Source organism: Mandrillus leucophaeus, unplaced genomic scaffold, assembly GCF_000951045.1.
Source record: "Mandrillus leucophaeus isolate KB7577 unplaced genomic scaffold, Mleu.le_1.0 Scaffold408, whole genome shotgun sequence".
Taxonomy (NCBI): domain Eukaryota; kingdom Metazoa; phylum Chordata; class Mammalia; order Primates; family Cercopithecidae; genus Mandrillus; species Mandrillus leucophaeus.
The window spans coordinates 1,723,271-1,746,483 of record NW_012104343.1 but is presented as its reverse complement, the minus strand read 5'-3'; the positions used below and the strand labels follow the sequence as shown (position 1 = coordinate 1,746,483).

The 23,213-nt window shown below is 42.5% G+C and overlaps 1 protein-coding gene across 9 annotated transcripts in view; it reads right to left on the bottom strand.

The window, feature by feature from the left end:
- The window catches only part of ANKS1B (ankyrin repeat and sterile alpha motif domain containing 1B), a 1,315,261-nt gene that overhangs the window by 42,629 nt on the left and 1,249,419 nt on the right, over positions 1-23,213 (bottom strand). For all 9 annotated transcript variants that reach the window (XM_011992230.1, XM_011992227.1, XM_011992229.1 and 6 more), the window contains 3 exons: positions 11,087-11,098; positions 10,072-10,158; positions 1,698-1,835 (listed from right to left, as the gene is read on the bottom strand). In XM_011992230.1, coding sequence (XP_011847620.1) covers positions 1,698-1,835; positions 10,072-10,158; positions 11,087-11,098 — 237 coding nt within the window. The remainder of the gene's footprint in view (positions 1-1,697; positions 1,836-10,071; positions 10,159-11,086; positions 11,099-23,213) is intronic.

Sequence of the window (23,213 nt, the reverse complement as noted above, 5' to 3'; positions counted from 1 at the left end):
TTTTTTTTCTTTTACTAGAGACAAAGTCTCACTATGTTGCCCAGGCTGGTCTTGAACTCCTGAACTCAAGTGGTCCTCTCAACTTGGTCTCCCAAAGTACTGGGATTACAGGCATGAGCTGTGCCTGTCCAAGAGTAACTTTTTTAAAAAATTGAGACAGGGTCTCTCTGTCACCTGGACTAGAGTGCAGTGGTGTGATCAGAGCTTACTGCAGCCTCGAACTCCCATGCTCAGGTGATTCTCCCACCTCAGCCTCTCAGTTAGCTGGTACTACAGGCATGTGCTAATTTTTTTGTTTTCTTTTGCATTTTTGTTGAGATGGGGTTTCATCATGTCCCTCAGGCTGGTCTTCAACTCCTGAGCTCAAGTGATCTGCCCACCTCGGCCTCTAAAAGTGCTGGGATTTCAGGTGTGAGCCACTGCACCCGGCCAAGACTAATTTCTGAATGAGCATATGGGCCAAACCTTGGAGTTCCCAATTACCACCTGTAGGTATCTAATGTGACTCCTATTCAATATAGAAGACTGCAGATTTGTATGAGGCAAACACACCTATTATGCCCTAGTACTTAGAAATGGCTACTAGAGAAACCGACAGACATAGTGAGGGACAAGGGGGCTGTAAGACCTTTACTATGTTTTGGTGCCAGAGAAACAAAGGAATTTCTCAAGTCTGAAAAGTGAAATTAGTAGTTGAGTAATGGCATTTGAGATACTAGGTAGGGTTGGTGTTCTAAGTTGAATGGAAGAATGAAAATATTGAAAAATCTCTGAAGAGCCTAGTCTGCCAAAATGTACTTGGTGTTATGAATGGAACTGTGACCCACTCAAAATTCATATGTTGAAGGCTTAACACGCAGTACCTCAGAATGTGGCTGTATTTGAAGATAGTGCCCTGAAAGTGGTGATTCAGTTACAGTGAGGTCATTGGGGTGGGCCCTGATGCAATCTGACTGGTGTCCTTACAAGAAGAGGAAATTTGGACCCAGACATCCAAGCACAGAGGAAAGGCGACGTGAGGACACAGCAAGTAGGCAGCTGTATTAGTCTGTTCTCGTGCTGCTAATCAAGACATACCCAAGACTAAGTAATTTATAAAGGAAAGGGGTTTAATTGACTCACAGTTCCACATGGCTGGGGAGGCTTCACAATCATGGCAAAAGGTGAATGAGGAGCAAAGCCACGTCTTACATGGCGGCATGCAAGTGAGAGCTTGGGCAGGGGAACTCCCATTTATAAAACCATCAGATCTTGTGACACTTACTCACTATCACGAGAACAGCACAGGAAAGACCCACCCCCATGATTCAATTACCTCCCACCGGGTCCCTCCCATGACACGTGGGAATTATGGGAGCTACACAATTCAAGGTGAGATTTGGGTAAGGACACAGCCAAACCATATCAGCAGCCATCTGCAAGGCAGGGAGAGAGGCCTCAGAAGAAACCAAACCCGCTGACACATTGGTTTTGCCCTTCTAGCCCCCAGAAGCTGTGAGAAAATGAATTTCTGCTGTTTAAGCCCCTCGGTTTGTGGTACTTTGTTATGGCAGCCCTAGCAAACAAATACACTTGGTATGTATCTTAATACCGGGTAAACAAGCCAAGCTAGCATGTTAACTATAAGTTGGGCTTTCAACACAGTCCAGGCCCATTTTGGAAAGTCTTTAATCTGTTGAAAGGGGGCAGGTACTCACCACATCGAAGGCAGTAAACACGTGACAGTAGTGGTGATTGGACTTCAAATCTTTTGTGATATAGGCAAATGTTGAGAGGTCTTCTGGGTCCTGGGCAGCACAGGAGATATTACGAATTTCATGCTCAGCAATTATGTTCTGGAAGAAATGACATAAATGATCATAGTTTTCCTCTGTAAACTAGCATATTTGACAACCAAGACAAGTAACCTGGGAAGCAGTTGCTTTCCTTCTTTCTGGAGTGTGCTAGACTAGCAACACTCAAAGTGGTCCACTGTATTATCTGTGGGTAAATGAATGCCAGATCTGGAAGAAATATTTTCATTTAATTAAAAACAATCTAACACAGTCACATCCTGGAGCTGCAGTTCTCACCAGGTGCTGTGCATGGAAGCAGTCTGGGTGGCAGCCACTTTTTTCTTTTTTGAGACAAGAGTCTCACTCTGTTGCCCCTGGAGTACAGTGGTGCAGTCTCGGCTCACTGCAGCCTCCCACTCCCAGATTCAAGCAATTCTCCTGCCTCAGCCTCCCGACTAGCTGAGACTACAGGCGCATGCCACCACACCTGGCTAATTTTTGTATTTTTAGTAGAGACGGGGTTTACGCCATGTTGGCCAGGCTGGTCCTGAACTCCTGACCTCAGGTGATCTGCCTGCCTCGGCCTCCCAAAGTGCTGAGATTACAAGTGTGAGTCACCATGTCTGGCCTCCACTTTAAAAAATAACAGTAATTACTAAGCATTTGACTTTCCATTCCCCGTGTCCACCTGTAGCTGTGCAGCACTGCTTTCTGCTAATTCTGTAAGGAAGGGAGCATCTGTCGCTTTCTCTGCGTGAGAAGAGATCTGACCCAACGAGGCTCTTCAAATCCCTTGCCATCATGCTTGCACATTGTTCTTGTGTCCTGCTCCTCCTCCCTCAGAGCAAGGGCAGGTACTGAAGGAAGCAGGCAGGTGGAAGCCTCAAGGTGCTTTCTCCATGGAAACTAAGGTGCAGGGGCCTGATAAGAGAAATACCACACTGCAACATTCAGGCCTTGGATGCCCTGCTTGATCTGGGCCCTGTGGCTATATAAACAACACTTTCCTAACTACATCCACTGTGTATAATTAGGAAGTGGTGCTGTTGCTGCCATTATTACTTCATAGGTGAAGCAACTGGTACTCAAAGAATTTAAGTGCCTTATGCAGAGCAGGTGCTGGGTTGGGACTGAAATTTAGGGTTGTCTGACTGTGGAGCTCAGGCTCTTTGAAATGCATTGCAATGCCCTTCATTGTCTCCACCTCCCTCTTACTGGCTTAACAAGAATCGCGTTTTTTCCTCTCTAGTATCTCTTTGTGCCTTCTTCCCCAGTGGGAGAAAGGTTGAAGTACCATTGTCCTGAAGCACAAAATAACCACGAAGCAGCTTGGCTGCAAACCCTGCTAGAAACTTCTTTTGATACGTAGATGTGTTTAAAAAGAAAAAAATAAAAAAAATTCACATAATCGTGCAATCATTTTTTATCTTATAATATCCCATTTATGCTTTTTTGCAGTTGTCACAGATGTAAAACCCTCAATGCTTTAGTTACTCTAATTACCTTTTAATTGCGCTGTCTTAAAAAACCTGTCGGCAATACAGTGTTCCGTGTACAACCATCAATGCCTAAAAATGCTTACAAAGTGTCCTTCCCTGCCAGCAGCCCCAGCAAGTACTTCATGTCCCTCACTTAACCAAGCTGAGTGGTTCGGAGGCAATTACAGAATTAAAACCCGCAAAAGAAAATTAAATTAAGACATTTTTCACCGTGGTCTTGTGTGTTGACATTACACGCAGTACTCTGTCAAAAAATAACTCAAATTGCAATTGGAATCCCATAAACAAGTAACATTCTATTGCAAGATAAGTTTCAAACTAGGAGGTGATGATCCTTTTCTGGCATCCAGATAGCATTCCTTCAAGTAGAAAACCAAATTAGGGATGGGTGAGTCTTCAAATGAATGTTAAAATGAGAAAAAGGTGCAATGTGAGGTGCTGTGGGAGTCTCTCTGCCATTATCTTGATTGGGGGCACCCTGGGAAGCCTGGGTGGATTTGGTCTCACCTGTCCAGGAGGCACTGTCACAGGAAATAGATGCTTCAACTTTTACTAAGTTGGCATTTTGTGTTCTGGAGATCTTTTGCAAGATCTCAAGGTAGATCCACTTCTCGGGAAATGAAAAGTGCTCTGTGATTTTTATTGCACTGAACTCCCTGAATCTTGCCAACTCATGGGATGCCACTCTTGACAATTTCCAATGGTGCATGGCAGCACTGTGGCCAGGGGTAAAGTTGCAAAGGAGGAAAAGTATATCTTTGCTGCTCTCTCCTCCTCTGTCTTTGCTGACCCCTGAATTTTCTGGAGCCCTCTTCTTCTCTTTCTCTTTTTTTTTTTTTTTTGAGACAGGGTCTTGCTCTGTTGCCCAGGCTGGAGTGCAGTGGCACCATCTCAGCTCACTGCAACTTCTCAGGCTCAAGCAATCTCCCACCTCAGCCTCCTGAGTACTTGGGACTATAGGTGTGCACCATCAGGCTGGCTTATTTTCTGTTTTTTTTTTGGTAGACACGGGGTTTCGCTATGTTTCCCAGGTTGGTCTCCAACTCTTGGGCTCAAGCAATCCACTTGCTTCAGCCTCCCAGAGTTCTGGGATTACAGGTGTGAGCCACTGTGCCTGGCCTAGTCCCTGCTGTTCTCTATTCCCCAGGAGCCCAGGACTGTCTTTTAGCTGCCCAGGGAGGCCTGATCTCTGTGATGCTGCATGTTCCAAAATCAGCCTCCTCTCCAACTGTGGAAACTTCTACTACTCTATTCTCATTGTCTAAGCTAGAAGGAAAGCTCATGCTAGTAAAACTATTCTATATTCAGGTAGGAATAACTGATCACTGTGGTCATCCTCACTGGCACTTAAAAGATGCTCTTGAATTTGTATTGATAGCCTACGGAGGCAGATATTTTTGAACAGACCTTTGTGATACATTGCCAATGCCAGAATGGGGTAAGGACCTGGGATGTCACTACTGAAATACTGCCATCACTCTGCATCGTCTACCTGTGCAGAATGGTGAAGCCAGTTCTCTACATGCAGGACAAATCCAAGGCCAACGATACTACAGTTGTCTGTATGGAGACTAGATGGTAGACTTTCTCCTTGGAGAAGAAGCCAAAGAGGAAGACATTCTTTGCACCTCCTGTCATGCATTTATGAGTGGCTTTTCCACAAATTAAAAAGTGATGTCATGAAGAGGTACAGGTGATGCACCTCAGCTGAAAACTGGACTCCTCACATGTTCATCAGCCTCCATTTCTAAGCACGTTTTAAGAAGACTAGAGCTTTAAAAGGCTCAAGAGAAGAACTGGCGAGGGGCTCCTCCTGCCTCTTCTTGGGGATAGAAATTCTGGCAGCGTAGCACCCTTCAACAGGGAGAGATGGCTTTTCCTGTCTGCTGTTTTCCATCACGGTGAGAAACAGCTGAAGAGCTGTCTTGCTGGTAGGGGTAGGACAGGATTCTCGGGTCCAGCTAACTCATATGGTGGTTCTGAGAAGGGCATGTGGTGATGAAGTCATGCAGCCTAGAAATCTGCCTCTCGCCACTGCCTTCAATCTGAGCCCCGACAGGTGGGACCTTTCTCCTGCATCTCCTCATCAGGCCGGGCTTCTCCTGAGTGAGGAGACTGCAGTGTTCCCTCCAGGGCGGGGCTAACAGTGTAGAGCGAGGGCTAACTGGTGATGCCCTGTCAGGCACGTGATGCTGAGAACAGCACAGGTGCTTAGCATGGCCTTAATTTGTCTCCAAACTTCTTAGGAGTATTTGCTATAAAAAAACAATGGGAGGTCCACCACAGTGACTCATGTCTGTCATTCCAGTGCTTTGGGAGGCCGAGGCAGAAATATTGCTTGAGGCCAGGAGTTTAGGACCAGCCTAGGAAATATAGCGAGATCCCATCTCTACAAAAAATTTAAATAATTATCCAGGTGTGGTGGTGCATACCTGTAGTCTCAGCTGCTCTGGAGGCTGAGGTTGGGGGATCACTTGAGCCCAGGAGTTTGAAGTTACAGTGAGCCGTGGTGGCGCCACTGTACTCCAGCCCAGGCAACAGAGCTAGACCCTGTCTCTTAAAAAAAAAACAACATTAAAAAAACCCCCAAACAACAGGCACTTGTTCAGGCAAATGTTCCAAAGTATTTTGTGCCCCCAAAATAGCACAGGCCTTGTTTAAAACTGGCATTCCAAAAAAATTTTTAAAAACTCAAAAAACAAAACAACAATGAAAGCAAAAAACAAACCCTGGCACTGCATCATTTTTAATTTAGCCAGATGGGAAGACTGAGGAGGGAGTCAGCACAGGAAGGCAAAATGCAACCTGCTCCTCAGCTGAGCACTGAATGCAGAAACCGCGTCTCCTCTCGGAAGACCTCCCCTTCCGCCCCCCAACCTGAAGAAGGGTCTGTTACTAAACAGTTGCAGTCCTCCAGGCGGAATTCCCTGCTACAGCAGCCTTTGGGCTATTGATCAACAGAAGGCTGAGGTGATTTATCTAAAACACTTTAGTGCTAAATCTATTGCAAGTCCCACTTTTAATTCAAGATCGCTTTCTGCTTCCTCCTTCTTAAATCAGGATTAGTGATTCAATTCATTTCCTAAGTTGCTAGGCAATACATTTATGAGTTTATAACTAAGCCTCTAACCCTTTCCCATGAATTCAGCCAAACCTATTTATTTATTAGAATCAAAGGAAAGAAATGCTTCAAGGAGGGTTCATCTTTCACAGAGTCTAATGGGGGCTTACAGGAAGGGAAGAGTAATTAACATACAATGAATTATCCACTGCACTTCAAACTAATTCGTGGAAGGTAGCTGTGGAGTAACAGAAAAAGCGTTAGGTTAGGGAGGTTGAAAATCAAGTTTGAGTCGTTCTTCATGACCAAGAGGCTGTGTGACTGCAGGGCAGCATTGAGCCAAGGGACCGAGGCCTTCAGGTCTCCAGCTGCCCAGGGCAGATTAAACAACCCCCTCTCTGACCAGGGCAGGGGTAAGAGATGCAAGGTTAGGAGAGCACTGTTGAAGAATAAAGTACCATGAAAACATAAAATATGAACAGTAGGCTGGGCGCGGTGGCTCACACCTGTAATCCCAGCACTTTGGGAGGCTGAGACAGGTGGATTTTCTGAGGTCAGGAGTTTGAAAGCAGCCTGGCCAATATGGCAAAATCCCGTCTCCACTAAAAATACAAAAATCAGCTGGGCGTGGTGGCATGCCCCTGTAATACCTGCTACTCGGGAGTCTGAGGCACGAGAATCGCTTGAATTCCAGGCCTAGTGGCCTCTAGTACCTGAAATGGTGAGATCTTTAAATATGCTTGTATATTACAAGTCCTTTGCTTCAAATAAAAGTGGCTCACTGACACAACACTGCCCAGTGGGGGAAATCCTTGGTGAAAACAGAAAGCAGGACTCTGGAGTTTATCAATCTGCTCCTTTTCTGCTGTGCTCTTTGCTCTAGAACAAAGTGGCAAACATAGGTGTCCTTGCAGACACTGCTAGAATCTAGGGGTCTGGGCATGGTTCCTTTCACACCACAACTTGAGGATGATCCTTCAACTGTGGATCCTCTGTCCCTTCTGAAGCCTGTCCTCCTGCCCTGGCTGGTGGTAGTGTTTCTCAGCCTTACCCAGTCACACTCCACCAGTACGGCCTTCCAGCATTTCTTTCTTCTATCCTTCTAAACACAATCTCTCTACTTTGGCTCCCTACACAGCAACTACTAGACTACTGCCCTGAGTCATTCACTCTCTCCCTACCCACTGTCATACTGGGGGAGATCAGCTACCACACAGGTCACTGGGATGTGGACCCTGTAGAGTCAGTTGAAATTAACATCCTCCAATTCCTTTAAAAGCTTATGTTGTCATACATTCACAGATCGGCTCCACTTGCCACCAACATAGGCACTTTGCCTTTGCTCTAGATTCTGAAAATATGTTGAGGACCACACTGCAAGGACTTGAAAAAATCTGCTGACCTTCTTTATTTAGCATCTTTATTTACACAGAATTATTTTTTGCATATCTTTCTGTGCTTTTGCTTCCAAGAGTAGTCATCAGTGAGCAGAGATTTACGGATAACTCATCTAATTATTGGCAATTAAAGCAGAAGTATCTCCTTGAGGTACAGGAGGTACAGGCATCAACTTCTGTGTGCCTTGACGTGTTAGTAAGCAACATACAATGGAACTGGCAAGCTCTCCTTGATTCCTCTGATTGTGGAGAGCGCGTTAGAGAGAATGCTATTAATACAGCTGCATCCAGCCACAACCCCAGCATCATGAAATGACCGACTTAGGACTGCAGGAACTTCTCAGGGCAAATGTCACTTGTTTAGAAATTGTCAGAATCCAAGTCTGCTAAAGTTGTTCATCTAAGAGAGTGTCAAATTCATCCACTGAAAATATACAGCTATTCAAGCTTTTCGAGCATAAATGGAATAGAGGGAGTTTCTCCAATTTAGAAAAAAAAAAATCCAGGCACCAAAGTCTTTCCTAAGGTTTAGATACAGCAATAACAATGGTATCTGTGCCATTCTATAATATGTTCCATAAAGTGTTAGAACTTTTAAAACCAACGGACTATAATTTAAGGATAAAGTAATTTTATATACCAGGAACTAAAGATGCTTCCAAGAAATAAAAAAGCAAATCGATTGGTATTGTTCTTATTTGAGTCTCCACAATTATTATCTGTCAACAACCATCAACAATATTTTGCATAGTTGGACTCACCATTATGCTGATATTATTGGTCAGCATAATGATGCTGGTTATATGCTTTTTGCCTGGGTTTCAGAACTTTTTCTATAACTGTGAGGTTGTTTTCCCAAGTAGATTTGGGGAACTTGGGTTTATCTAACTACTGAAACAACAACCTCTTTTGTTACAGAAAACCAATTGGAAAAACTTCCGATTCAGATGCTGGGGTTTAATACAGACACCAAAGAGTCACTGCCCGTGAGACTTTTCCCTGGTACCTAAATCCAGTTGCCTTGGCCCTAAGTTGCTGTTTCTTAAGTTCACCTGTTTCACGATTTCTGTTCCCTTTCTCCAAAATGGAGGAGGTCCAGGTGGGAGGTCTGGGTGAGAGGTCCAGAGAAAAACCAGCATTCACCAATAGTAATCATCTCTTTTACCCTCCTTCTGTGCTTGATTAGTTGAAAGGATGCAGGAATAAAACACATGAACGTTTGGGGTTTTGTTAGGAGAAGCCAGTCAGCTTTGAGTTTAAGGAGAGGGACAAGGGTCACCCAAGCTTTCCACTTGAGCACCAGGACGCTGTTGTCTTTGTCAAGAAAGGAATGCTTTTTCAGTGAAATGCAACCCTGCTGACCACACTTGACATCACAGCCCACAAACTATTCCCACTGTGAGGAAGAAGTCACAGCAGAGCCACAGCATGGCCTGGGCTGCTTTTCTGATTGTGTCTCTTAAGAAAACAATACAGCTGAGGCTGGGTGCAGTGGCTCATGCCTGTAATCCCAGCACTTTGGGAGGCTGAGGCAGGCGGATCACAAGGTCAGGAGATCGAGACCATCCTGGCTAACATGGTGAAATCCTGTCTCTACTAAAAACACAAAAAATTAGCTGGGCATGGTGGCGGGTGCCTGTAGTCCCAGCTACTCAGGAGGCTGAGGCTGGGAGGCGGAGCTTGCAGTGAGCCGAGATCGCACCAGCCTAGGCGACAGAGTGAGACTCCGTCTCAAAAGAAGAAAGAAAGGAAAGAAAGAAAGAAGAAAGGAAGGAAGGAAGGAAGGAAAGAAAGACAGACAGACAACAATACAGCTGAAACTCCCATCTCAGAGATTGGGAATTAAATGTAGTTATAAAATTAAAAAGTGAGAAAATTATCAACAGAAGACACATATATATATCTAGATAAATAAAGACAAATGTTCTAGCCCTTTATCTAGTAACATCTCCTCTGATGGAGGAGTGATGACATTGTTGACTTTTCAATCTACAAGTGATTTTTGTTTTCTTTTTCAATGTTGTCCAGATCCAAAGGGACATGCTAGATAATAAGTGGTCACAGTCTAATAGAGAGAGCATCATGAAAAAGTGAAAGCACAATATTTATAGAAACCCCAGATCAAGCCCTTCCCCCAAATGGTGCCTTTCTGTTTGTATGAAAGTGTATGTGTGTGTGTACATGAGCGTGTATCTATAGGCATATGTAGGAAGCATGAAGGTTGGGGGAATGGGATGATTAAAGTGGAGAATGCTGGTTATTATAGGAAGCAAAGGATTTTAGATCATATTCTCAAGACTGCGTCTGGTGCCTAAACCAGAGAGAGGTGTGGTACGTACCTTATTTGTTGCATCAATAAATTTGACTCCTTTATATGAAACAGAAAGAATAATAGTAGGGACCTTCTTCATTTGCTCTGTAGACTTCTGAAATTAAAATTAGAAAGCTGTTAGAGCAGTTTGTGTTGCGTGGCAACTGAAGCACATAATTTTTCCTCCCGAAAGATAAAGATGAGCTCAAATTAAAAACAACACACACACACACACACACACACACACACACACACACACATCAGATACACACCACGCATACTCTAATTTTAATGTTTGCTTCTCCTCTCTTAGGTTGAGCTATACTTTGGGCTTATAAAGTTATCTGTCTTGCCCTTGAGGAACTAAAAAGAGCTTGTTCCGCGACTTTGTGTGGATGGAGGAGTACTTCTTTTCCCCGACACTAAAGGGTGAATGAAGAGGTCTGTCTCCTACTGCAATTTCAAGTGACCATTCCTTTCACAAGAGTTACATCACGTTAGACTTAACTCCAAGGATGCATTCAACATTAACAAAATATATGCACCTCGGCTTTTCCTAGTTACCTTCATTCTTCAAGGCACAGAGAATGCTTGGATGTATACTTAAAATAGGGATGTGAAATACGTCACTATGTATTGTTCTTGAACTGGACCGAATCCAAAAATGCTGATATTATATTTACAGCAGCATCACTTGTGACTACACAGGATGTAATGATACTCTAGAACAATGAAGCCCTCCAGGAGCAGTCCGGGTTTTCAGCCACAGCTAAATGCTGGACAGCCCAGGTAACCTACTTTATCATTGAGAGCTGCTACATTCCCTTAGGCCAGGTTCTTGTGATAGATATTCACACTGGCTGAATGTGCTTGGAGTTTGCAGCTTGTACAGTTTTATGCATCTGCAAAAAGTTTCCCTATAATTGAGTATGTGCCTTTCCTGTTTAGCTTTCTCATTCATCACCAGTCACCAGCAGTCTGTTTACTTCATTGCCCTCTATGTATACTACTAATAATCACACTAAACATCAAGAAGAACCTACCTGACAGTTAGCCTGGTGGATTTTCCAGTTAAGACAGATGGGAACATAATAGGAGAGAAAACACATAAAAGGTGAGAGAGAGGAAACCATTTCAATAATTCACCAACAGTATAAATTCATTAAAAAATAAAAGATGCCACAAAAGAATAGCCTTCAGAGTCATCAAAGAGGCAGTGCTACTTTTATTTTAGAAATGCTGCAGGCTTTCACAGGCCCCTTTCTTTCTCTGTTTCTCATCATTCTGTTTACTGCACTGCACAGTCTTAGGACTGACACACAAGAAACTTCCACTTTGAGCGTTCAACAACTGGCTGTCTTATGTCTATTAAGGGAATCAGGAAAAAATAGAAACTTTCTTGATTTCTTCATTTGTATTTCCCAATTTTCTAGTTTTAAATTCTGGAATGCGGCTAGAATTCAAGAAGGCTTTTAATTGGATAGTGTGAGTGAAACGCATTGAACTCAATGATGAGACTTCGATTGCATCTTTTAGTTGAGCCATGAAAAGGGGTGTTTCACATTTTCCTGATTGTTTTTGACACAACATCTTTTTGAGAGCTACTACACTGTTTCAAAGACAATGGATTACTAAAAGTATTGTTATTTAATATTTGTTGTTTTATACAGTATGTGAAAAAGCAACTCTCTTGAAGCGCTTTTTAATCAGTTTTAAAATTCCCTGGACGCATCAGTTTTCCTTTGTGATTGCCAAAAAGAGAGATTATGGAAATAAAATATAAGGTTAGAAACTTGTTTTAATGCTTCTTCCAACCACTTCTTAAAAATGTACAAGATACATCAAAGACAGGCTAGAGGAAATCATATGCAATGTGTTGATTTTAAGGCAACATGGAGGCTGAACTCTGTAAAGAGGGAGGGCTGGGGCAGCCCAGGCAATAACTGAATGCGTATGTGAAACATTTTCTGCAAAGTGTCACAGTGGATTTTGGTAAATCACCTCACTTATATTTTGCCATGAATCCATTCTCCTGGACAGATCTATCTGTAATGCAAAGCAATATATAGCTAATATTCAGATAAAAATCCATTTGTTATTTGTTCAGCAATTGAGTTGTCACTTTAGGCAACCCACTGTGCTTGTCACTGGAAAAGCTTGAGTCTAGTTCAGGGATGGCAAACAGACCTCAAACTGTGTGCAAACACCAGTCTGCTGAAAGTACTGTGTTGAGACAGATTCTGAGCTGTGTCTGAGCTCAGTAGAAAAGAGGGCTGGGAACGATGTCTGCCATGGGAGAAGAAGAGGAAGAGGCGGCCCAGGGGCCACTCATGAACATGCCTGCTAGGTCTGATAGGAAGAGCAGCCACAATTACAATGTTGACAAATGTGACAGGAGCAATGTGAACAACATGCCTCCAGGATAGTGAATAAAAACAGCATTACTTTGCATGACAGAGTGGGGCCAGTCTTCATTCATTCATTCGAAAGACACTGACAGCCTGCTAGGGGTGACTGAGCTGACTCTTGATGAATAAGCATTTTCCAAGTGGCAAAGAGGCCAAAAGAGGTTGTTTTAGCAGCAGAACTAATACATGCACAGAGGCCTAGAAATGAGAATGTGGTGGGTTTGGGTAACTGGTGGAGATGAGAGTGGTAGAGTTGGTTTGGAAGGTTGTTACTTACTCTGCCAAGTTAGGGTCCATTGGAAGCTTTTCACTAGAGAGTGACACAATCAGACCTGTGTTGCAGAAAGACTGTTCTGGTGGTTGTTTATGAAGGAGGGACTGGAAGATCTAGAGGCTGGATACAGGGAGTGAGGAAGCTATTGTGCAAATCCAAAGGAGAGAGAGACCCTGAGCACCTGAGTTGAAGTAGAGGCACTGAAGAACAGGAGGAGGAGCCACAATGTCGATAAGGAAGAATTGAAAGGTTCTGTCGAATGATCTGCCATGGAAGATGAATGGGTGGGAGGATGCCATAGATGAAGAAGCCGCTGAGATAAGGAATACTAGAGGGGAAAGTGTTTTTGCATAAGCATAATGGAAATGCTTTTGCACATGCTCAGTTTGATAAGCAGGTGGAGAGGTCCAGTAGGAAATGAGAAATGAGAATCAGACCTGGAAATCCACCCACATACATGGGTGGCCAAGGAGATGGGAGCAGACAAGGTGCTTTAAGGAGTGAACAAGAAAAGGGGGAAGGACACAACTTAGGGGAAGATGAAATCCCAAGGGGTGGGGCAGAAACAAGAGCTAATGAAGGACTGGAATTGAAGCTGGAAGATGTCCCCAACACAGTATCACAGAAGCCAAGGAGGAGAGGGCTTAGAAGGTAGGAGCAGTGCCCCATGCCATGAGGACTAACAAGGCCTAAAACAGTGTGCCTACCACAGTGGCTGTCACACACAGGAGCTGCTACTTTCACTGGGCTTATTGGGCGGAATCCTTGGCTTTTGCAACAAGAAAAAATTGTTGCTGATTTCATTAAGAGTAGCTTCAAGAGAATGGTGGCAGCAGCTGGAGACCCGGGGAATACAGTGAGTTGTGCAATGGATGCCAGTGAAAGGAAGCAGAGCTGGAGCAACAGGCAGGTCAGGACACAAGCTTTTGACCTGACATGAAGGCTTCAGTGGTGGTTCCACTGTCATGTTCCTGTCATGGTACAAAGATTCCACATCAGATGCTTGGCCAAGTTGAATGAAGAAAAGAAAAGACAAAGTATAGTCATTTCTTTTTCTTCCATGGGTCCCAAGAATCTCTGCTCTCCTAACTGGAGGCAGCGCTGTGCACAGGCCTCTATGAATGGCAGTGCTGGGGGTGGCCATGCTTTCCAATCTGGAGCCCAAACTGCACTGCCCTTTCCACCGAGTCATTTGACAAGAAGCTGATGGATCCTGACCAGCCACGGAGTTCTAAGGGAGGGTGGGAAATCTTCCAGGTAGACCCCCTCCTTGAAGGCATTTATACTCCCTACAAGAGATAAGAATCCATCGTCTTTTAAAGGGGTTTTCTGATGGTGTACTTTGACAAGCGTTTCCAAAGAGGTCTTTTCATACATAATTTTAGCAAAAGATGAAAATGCATAGAAAGAAGGCAAAGAGGCTAGGCGTGGTGGCTCATGACTGTAATCCCGGCACTTTGGGAGGCTGAAGTGGGAGGATCACCAGAGGTCAGGAGTTCAAGACAAGCCTGGCCAACACAGCGAAACCCTGTTTCTATTAAAAATAAATAAATTAGCCAGGCATGGTGGTGGGTGTCTGTAATCCCAGCTATTCAGGAGGCTAAGGCAGGAGAATCACTTGAACCCGGGAGGCGGAGACTGCAGTGAGCCAAGATCGTACCACCGCACTCCAGCCTGGGCAACAGAGTGGGACTCTGTCTCAAAAAGAAAAAGAAAAAAAGGCAAAGGTCAAAGTTACTGAGTCTTCGGGGAGTCTAATCTGGGAGGCAAGAAATCTAATAAGCGCCCACTTCATTTATGAAGGCTTTACAGACATCAAAATGTGAGCATGGGGCTTCAGTCCAATCACAGGCAGTCGAGGTCCCTCCCTCCCCATTTTCTCTTCAGTGTTATGATTGTCATTCTTTTCTCCTTCCCAGGGACGAAGGCGCCTACTCTGAACATCAGGTTACTGGGCACGTGCTCTCAGGCAACACTGGTTTCTATGACCCATCTATCTGCATGCTCTGCTGGGTGTCTGTATAATTAATACTCCCATATGTTTCTGTTAAAAATTCAAGCTTTATTGATTTGTATAAACAGAACTCTCTACTTCAGGCCCATTTCCCCAGTGAAAGATGCTCAAGGCGAACCTTCTGTTACCGTTCTCTTTTGTTTCTAGTTGCTTTTCCCAATGCCATGCTCTTTGTGGCATTTTTCAGGTTTCCCAACGTTCTCAAATTCACCCCCCTTCAGAGCCAGCTTTACAGAAGAGACTACTTTATACTGAAGACCTCTGAGTACCTAAGCAGCTAAATACTCCTGGGTAAGGCCCCAAATTATCTTAATTTGTACAGCATCTTGCTTGCCTGCAAAAAGCATTATAGTGACATTCAAATGTATTTTGTTCACAATTTCCCAAATTAAGATGATCATACTTTTATTATTCCAAGAGAAATGATATTTAGTTATATAGAGATGTTACGTTTCTGAAACCTAAAATACAATGCAACATTTGAATCCTAAATTCAAAGGCAGTCTTCTCTTTAAGCACTTGAGTTTATATTGTCTATAACCATTAAACAGAAATAGGAATCAGAATTTCATATCTGGAGGTGGCCACCTGAAATACTGTTCTTAGTAAGTAACTGAATGCTTTCAGAGCACTTTTAAAAAGAAGAGATTTTGAAATCACCAAGAGAAAGAGCCATCTTTCTTCTTTTCCTTTTTAATTTTAAGTTATGAACGGCTTGGTATCAGGTCAGAAATCATCATTGGTGCCTTTATTACTGCCTTAAAGCATGTTCTGAAAATAAGTAGGTTTTCCATTTTGAATGCAGAATCAATAGTATGGAGATACCCTTTTCAGAGTGCACGAACTCTAATTTCAGAGCATGACTTTTCCAAGTGCGAATGAAAGCAGAGGGGTTTATGATGGGGATAACTTCAGTTGTGAGCTGTAATGCTCTTTGAGTCTGGAGTGGTGTTAATGTTCTGAGAGACAGGGAAAACAGTGAGGCTAACATGGGGAGGATGCCACCAACCCTTCATTCTTACAATACCCCGACTGCTCCCAGTGTATCTGAAGCACAGGCTGGGGAAGGGATTTCCGGATGGTCTGTTGCCATCCAACTTACAGTATATTTTTAACCTACACATGGCTATCCTGAGAATGCTTTCTAGTTAGATATTCAGTCCTGAGTCATAACTATTAATTTTGGCATATAATATCTTCCTTAGTTAGATTCCAAGCTTAATTATTACATTGCACTTCAGCAAGTAAATTAAAATAGGATCAAGCAATTATGTTTGGTAGCCCTAAGTGACTTTCAAATGATTAAAAAACACACACAAAATAAGCATTATTGTGGTGATTTTGTAGGCAGTGAAACTAGCTAGGTTGTGGGATTACAAGAGATAAAAAGCAGACCACCAATCAGCAATTTGAAATGAACTCTCACCCTTTGAAACTGAGCTTAAGGGCTACTTTCTGGGGAAAGGCTTCCACGGTCTCCCAGGCTGACAGGATGGCTTTCCCCTTGTTCCCCTCTCTGCCACTTTTCCCGTGCACTGCCCTGGATCTTAGTGTGGTGTGCTTGCTTCCCTATGGGGAGTTCCTTGAGGACTGCTCACACCTTTCTTGATTTGTCTTCACCATAATGACCAGCACATAGTCTTACATTGAGCCCTATGAAGTTGCCATTTTTCAAGTCAAGAATGGCTAAGTACCAGCAATTTCATAGGATTTGATCTAATGGTTGCTGAAATCTATGACTGTTAAAGGAACAGGCCAGTGAATTAATGTATCATAACAACCATGTAGCCAGCATTATAAGGAACCACGATCTGGGCGCGGTGGCTCACGCCTGTAATCCCTCCTCCTTAGGGAGGCTGAAGTGGGCTGATTGCCTGAGCTCAGGAGTTCGAGACCAGCCTGGGCAACATGGTGAAACCCCATCTCTACTAAAATACAAAAAATTAGCCGGGCAAGGTGGCGGGCGCCTGTAGTCCCAGCTACTCAGGAGGCTGAGGCAGAAGAATTGCTTGAACCCAGGAGGTGGAGGTTGCAGTGAGCTGAGATAGCACCACTGCACTCCAGCCTGAGCGAAAGAGCGAGACTCTGGGCGACGGAGCAAGACTCCATCTCCAAAAAAACAAACAAACAAACAAAAAAAACAAGCACACTGCCAGTCTCTCAATATGCTGAGAGCTCAGCAAACTTTCAGAGAGCTCTGGTACCCACAGCCAGCAAGGAGGCCTTGCAAAGCTTGCAGGAGGACCACAAATGTGATTAGAGGGTTACCAAGACATTCCTATGGGGTGGAGAAAACTTCAAAGATTTTGGCTGGGCGTGGTCGCTCATGCCTGTAATCCCAGCACTTTGGGAGGCCAGGGTGGGCGGATCACCTGAGGTCCGGAGTTCAAGACCAGCCTGAACAACAAGGTGAAACCCCCATCTCTAGGAAAAAAAAAAAAAGAAGATCGTGAGAGTTTTCAGTCTTAAGGAAGCAAGGCTTAGCATTTCTGCAACAGCAAAGTGGCTCAAATTGCAAGCATTAAGAAGAAAAGGCTTCTTGAGAGGGTAGAAGGATTCCTAAGGGCAGCTGGGAAGATTCCCCCTCTAGTCATCTTTAAAAATAGTTTGGGTTCTCATTTGTCATTAATGAGGCTAAATGACCTTCCAAGTACTTTTCTGGTCACAGGAGCTCTGGCACAAAGGCTAAGAGAATACAGAACCTAAAACCAGGTGACAAGAACAGATAGTGGGTAAGCAGCCATTGAAACCACACCTCCTGCATATGACATGGCCGTTGTACTGCCTGTGTAACTCACATGCTCTGGGGCCCAAGTCTGGCACAGCACAAAGCGATGCCCTCCGTTTCTATATGCTGCTGATGCTGCATATCTGAGACCATACTTTGAGAACTACTGCTCTAAAAATGTGGTCGATCAGTTTGATTGAAAGTTACTGTCAGAACCGTTCTCTGCTGCTATGCATGTAAACTCGCTGTACTGCATCCTACATTAATTCAGAAAGAAGCTAGTTTATCAAAACACACTGTTCTCCATTTGACAAGTGATTTCCAAAAATCCTTAGTTAGCATTAAGCTACAGCTCTTGGTCTTGAGAGCAATTAAAAAGAATTATTTAATTCTTCATGGTTTCTCAGGGACTGTGAATGGATAAAACATTCTTCACATAAAACAAACAGTTCAGTTCATAAGGACAGGTTCAAGAGTTGCATCTAGAATAGATGTTGGCCAGGTGTAGTGGCTCACGCCTCTAATCTCAGCACTCTGAGAGGCCAAGATGGGCAGATCACTGAAGATCAGGAGTTCAAGATTAGCCCGGCCAGCATGGTAAAACCCTGTCTCTACTAAAAATTAAAAAATCAGCTGGGCGTGGTGACGGGAGCCTGTAATCCCAGCTACTTGGGAGGCTGAGGCAGGAGAATCACTTGAACCTGGGAGGCAGTGATTGCAGTGAGCCAAGATTGCACCACCACACTCCAGCCTGGGCGACAGAGTTAATGACTCGTTAATAACAACGATAGAGTTAATAAGATCAGGGGTCACGCTGAAGATGAAGATATATGTTTTTTATTAAAGTTCCCCTATTCTCCCTCAAATTAAGCACATGCTCTTGAGAGTTGTGACAGGCAAACATGAACATAGGCTCCTGTACTGTCTCTGGGAGTGTAATCTGGAACAAGTTTTCTGGAAGGCAATTTGGGAATAGTTATCCAAAGTTTCACAGTGCGTATACCCTTTGATCCAGCCATTCCAAATCTAGTGGCTCATTCTAAGGAAATAAACCAATTGCAAAAGATTTAGTTAGGTAAAGGGCGTTACCCATAGTACTGGTTATCATTTGAAAAAAATTAGAAATGACCCAATGACCAATGAGGAGAACTGGTTAAATAAGCTTGGTTCAACTATGGCTTGGAATATTGTAATCAACCACCACAAACAATATTGGGGACGAATATGTATAGGAATAAAAATATTTCAAAATGTATTATTGTGTTTAAAATACATGATAAAACAGTGGGTGTGCAATATTTCTACTTATTAGAAAAACAGTACCTACAAATGCATAAATTGTTTGTCTGGAGGATTACACAAGCATAAGATGTCAACAGGGAGGAATTTACCACTTCTAGGTGGTAAAAATCACACTTGTTTTTATTTCTCCTTCCTGTATTTCTATTTTAGAAGTGGATAGTAATGAATGTGCATTGCTTTTGTAATAAAATAAAATTTTAAAAATGTATGATTTTAATTAAAAATGCCAAGTGCAAATGTGTGAAAAAACACACTGTTTGAATCTACCACTTATAAGTGCAACTTCTGTGTTTTTTGGGGGTGTGTGTGATAAGCCATCTTGAGCTTATCAAGGGACCCACAGAGGAGCTCCTTCTTCTGGGAGACAAGGGGCAGTTGTCAGCAAATGAGAGCACAGGATGGTATGTTTGGATTCCTGGCTTAGTTCCATTCCTTCCTCGCTGCGTGGTTAGGTACTCAGCCTCCCTGGGTCTTAGTTACTTCATCTGTAAACGGGTATGTTAATATAGCATCGACATTTTAGAGTTGTGAGGACTGCACAGGATAATTCAGTGCCTAGCATGTAGTGAACATCAACAGATTTGAGTTATTACTGTTTAAAAACAGTATCTTTTTCTGGTAGAGATGGGGGTCTTATCGTGTTGAACAAGCTGGTCTCAAACTCCTGGCCCCAAGAGATCCTCTTGCCTCGGCCTCCTAAAGTGCTGGGATTACAGGTGTGAGCCACCTTGCCCGGCCAGCTGTTATTGTTATTTTGAGGATGGATGCTTTCACTCAGAAAGTCCCTCTCCAAAGTAAAGCGCTGGCCAAAGAGAGCAGAAACAAAATTAAAATCTGTGTGCATAACTGAACACTCTCCAGCCTACTTGTTATGATGGCAGGAAAACGGTAGTTGCAACAATGAACATTCAGTGGATCAATATATCTGGGCCAATGACAAGAGACTCAATCAATCAACATGTTTAGAAAGAGCTTGAGACAAGTGGGAATTAAAGACAGAAGCAGCCCAGGAAATCTTTCAGTGATGTGAAGTAGTGAGGGTGTTATATAGGAGAAAAGCTAGCAACAAGAGCAATAAAAAATAAGAAAGATAATTGGGGTTTGAAGACAATATGGAATAAGATGGTTGGTGCTCTTAAGCTTTCTAGGGAAGAAAACCTAGGTAATACCATTCAGGACATAGGCATGGGCAAGGACTTCATGTCTAAAACACCAAAAGCAACGGCAACAAAAGCTAAAATTCACAAATGAGATCTAATTAAACTAAAGAGCTTCTGCACAGCAAAAGAAACTACCATCAGAGTGAACAGGCAACCTACAGAATGGGAGAAAATTTTTGCAATCTACTCATCTGACAAAGGGCTAATATCCAGAACCTACAAAGAACTCAAATTAATTTACAAGAAAAAAACAAACAACCCCATCAAAAAGTGGGCAAAGGATATGAACAGACATTTCTCAAAAGAAGACATTCATACAGCCAACAGACACATGAAAAAATGCTCATCATCACTGGCCATCAGAGAAATGCAAATCAAAACCACAATGAGATACCATCTCACACCAGTTAGAATGGCAATCATTAAAAAGTCAGGAAACAACAGGTGCTGGAGAGGATGTGGAGAAATAGGAACACTTTTACACTGTTGGTGGGATTGTAAACTAGTTCAACCATTATGGAAAACAGTATGGCGATTCCTCAAGGATCTAGAACTAGAAGTACCATATGACCCAGCCATCCCATTACTGGGTATATACCCAAAGGATTATAAATCATGCTGCTATAAAGACACATGCACACGTATGTTCATCGAGGCACTATTCACAATAGCAAAGACGTGGAATCAACCCAAATGTTTATCAGTGACAGACTGGATTAAGAAAATGTGGCACATATACACCATGGAATACTATGCAGCCATAAAAAAGGATGAGTTTGTGTCCTTTGTAGGGACATGGATGCAGCTGGAAACCATCATTCTCAGCAAACTATCGCAAGAACAGAAAACCAAACACCGCATGTTCTCACTCATAGGTGGGAACTGAACAATGAGATCACTTGGACTCGGGAAGGGGAACATTACACACCGGGGCCTATCACAGGGAGGTGGGAGGGGGGAGGGATTGCACTGGGAGTTATACCTGATGTAAATGATGAGTTGATGGGTGCTGACGAGTTGATGGGTGCAGCACACCAACATGGCACAAGTATACATAAGTAACAAACTTGCATGTTATGCACATGTACCCTAGAACTTAGAGTATAATAATAAAAAAAAAACAAAAAAAAGCTTTCTAGGGTAGACCCGTAAGAAAACATTCACAATGGGAAAGGCACACGTGAGGAAGGATCAGCAATAAGGAGTTACCTATGTGGCTGTTTCTTCGTGGGCATTGCTATTCAATAGACACACTACACATATTTATGGGCTCAGAAGCTGTATTCATTATGACTCATGCAGTATTTTGGAGAGAGTGAAAGAAAATAATTGATGCTTCCATGAAATTGGGCAACAGAGAATTTTTTTTTTAAGATGGGGTCTGGCTATGTTGCTCCGACTAGAATGCAGTGGCTGTTCACAGGTGTGATCACAGTACACTACAGTCTCAAACTCCTGGGTTGAAGTGATCCTCCCGACTCAGCTTCCCAAGTAGCTGGGAGTACAACTACATGTCACTGTGCCCAGCTCAACAGAGACTTTTGAAAAATAGTTACTTAAAAGTTTTTTTCCCAGCTTGGTTCCTAAGAAGTAATTCTTGAAGTTATATCTGAAAATGACCATTTGTCACAGAAGGTATTTGTATGAGGACAGAGGAACAAAACATGATTTTAGTTTGAGTCTCTTCTAAGAGGAAAGAGGCTTTTACGTTTAGTATTTCCATCCAATTTTAAGATCTAACTTTTTAAAAGCTTTCCAACCCATTCCCACTATTGTTTCCTAAAACACATAAAAAAGAGAAAAGTCTTAATACTTCAACTAAGGCACAGATTATTACTTGGAAATTTGTATATTTGAAAATTCACACTTTAGAAGTGCTTCTGGATTGAAAGTTTAAAAATCATACAAATTAAGAGGAATAGATTCAACGAGAACTATGGGGAAACTATCTAAATCCTTTGGGAAATAAAAGTTCCAAAACCTAAATACACTAGATTTGCTTATTTCTGACGTAAAAATAATCTTAAAATATATCCTTTCTTACACCAGGAAGGCAGATTTCTACCTTATCTTATTTGAAAACAGGTATTTCTTTTTTGGGGATGATTATTTTAAAAAAATATTAATTGACACATAACTGTACATATTTATGGGGTACAATGTGATGTTTCAATATATGTATACATTGTGTAATGACAAACAGGGGTAATTGTCATACCTGGAACCTCAAACATTTATCATTTCTTTGTTTTCAGAATATTCAAAATCCTCTTCTAGCTATTTTCAAGTATACAATACAGTATTGTTAGCTACAGTCACCCGAATATGCAATTGGGCACCAGAACTTATTTTTCCTATTGAATTGTAAGTTTGTTACCACTGAGTAACCTCTCCCTATTCCCCTCCTCCTCATCTACCCTTTCCTGGCTCTGGTAACCACTGTTCTATTCTCTACTTGTATGAGATCAACTTTTGAGATTCCATGTATGAGTAAAATCATGCAGTATTTGTCTTTCTGTGTCTGGCCTATTTCACTTAACATAATGTCTTCCAGGTTCATCTATGTTGTCACAAATAACAGAATTTCATTCCTTTTTTCTCCTGAATAGTATTTTATTGTGTACATATACCACATTTTCTTTACCCATTCATCTGTTGATGGACACTGAATTTTAAATAGACACTTAGCTTGGATCCACATCTTGGCCGTTGTGAATAGTGCTAGAGTAAACATGGAAGTGCAGATATCAACATACTGATTTCATTTCCTTTGGATATATACCTAATACTGGGATTGCTGGATAGTATAGTAGTTCTCTTTATAATTTTTTGAGAAGCCACCATACTGTTTCCATCATGGCTCTACTAATTTATATTCCCACCAACAATGTACAAGGGTTCTCTTTTCTCCACATTCTCACCAACGTTTGTTATCTTTTGTCTTTTTGATAATAGCCATTCTAAATGGAATAAGATGTAGTTTTTGCTTTGCACTTCCCTAATGATTCGCTTTGAATTTGCTTTGCATTTCCCTACTGATTAATGATATTGAGCATTTTTTCATATACTTTTTGGCCATTTGTAAGTCTTCTTTTGATAAATGTCTGTTCTGGTCTTTTGTCCATTTTTAAGTAGATTATTTGTCAACTCAAAATGGATTAAAGACTTAAATATAAGGCCTGAAACTACTAGAAGAAAATGCTGGAGAAACATGTCATGATATTGGACTGGGAAAGAATTTTTTGGATATGACTCCAAAAGCACAGGCAACAAAAGCAAAAATA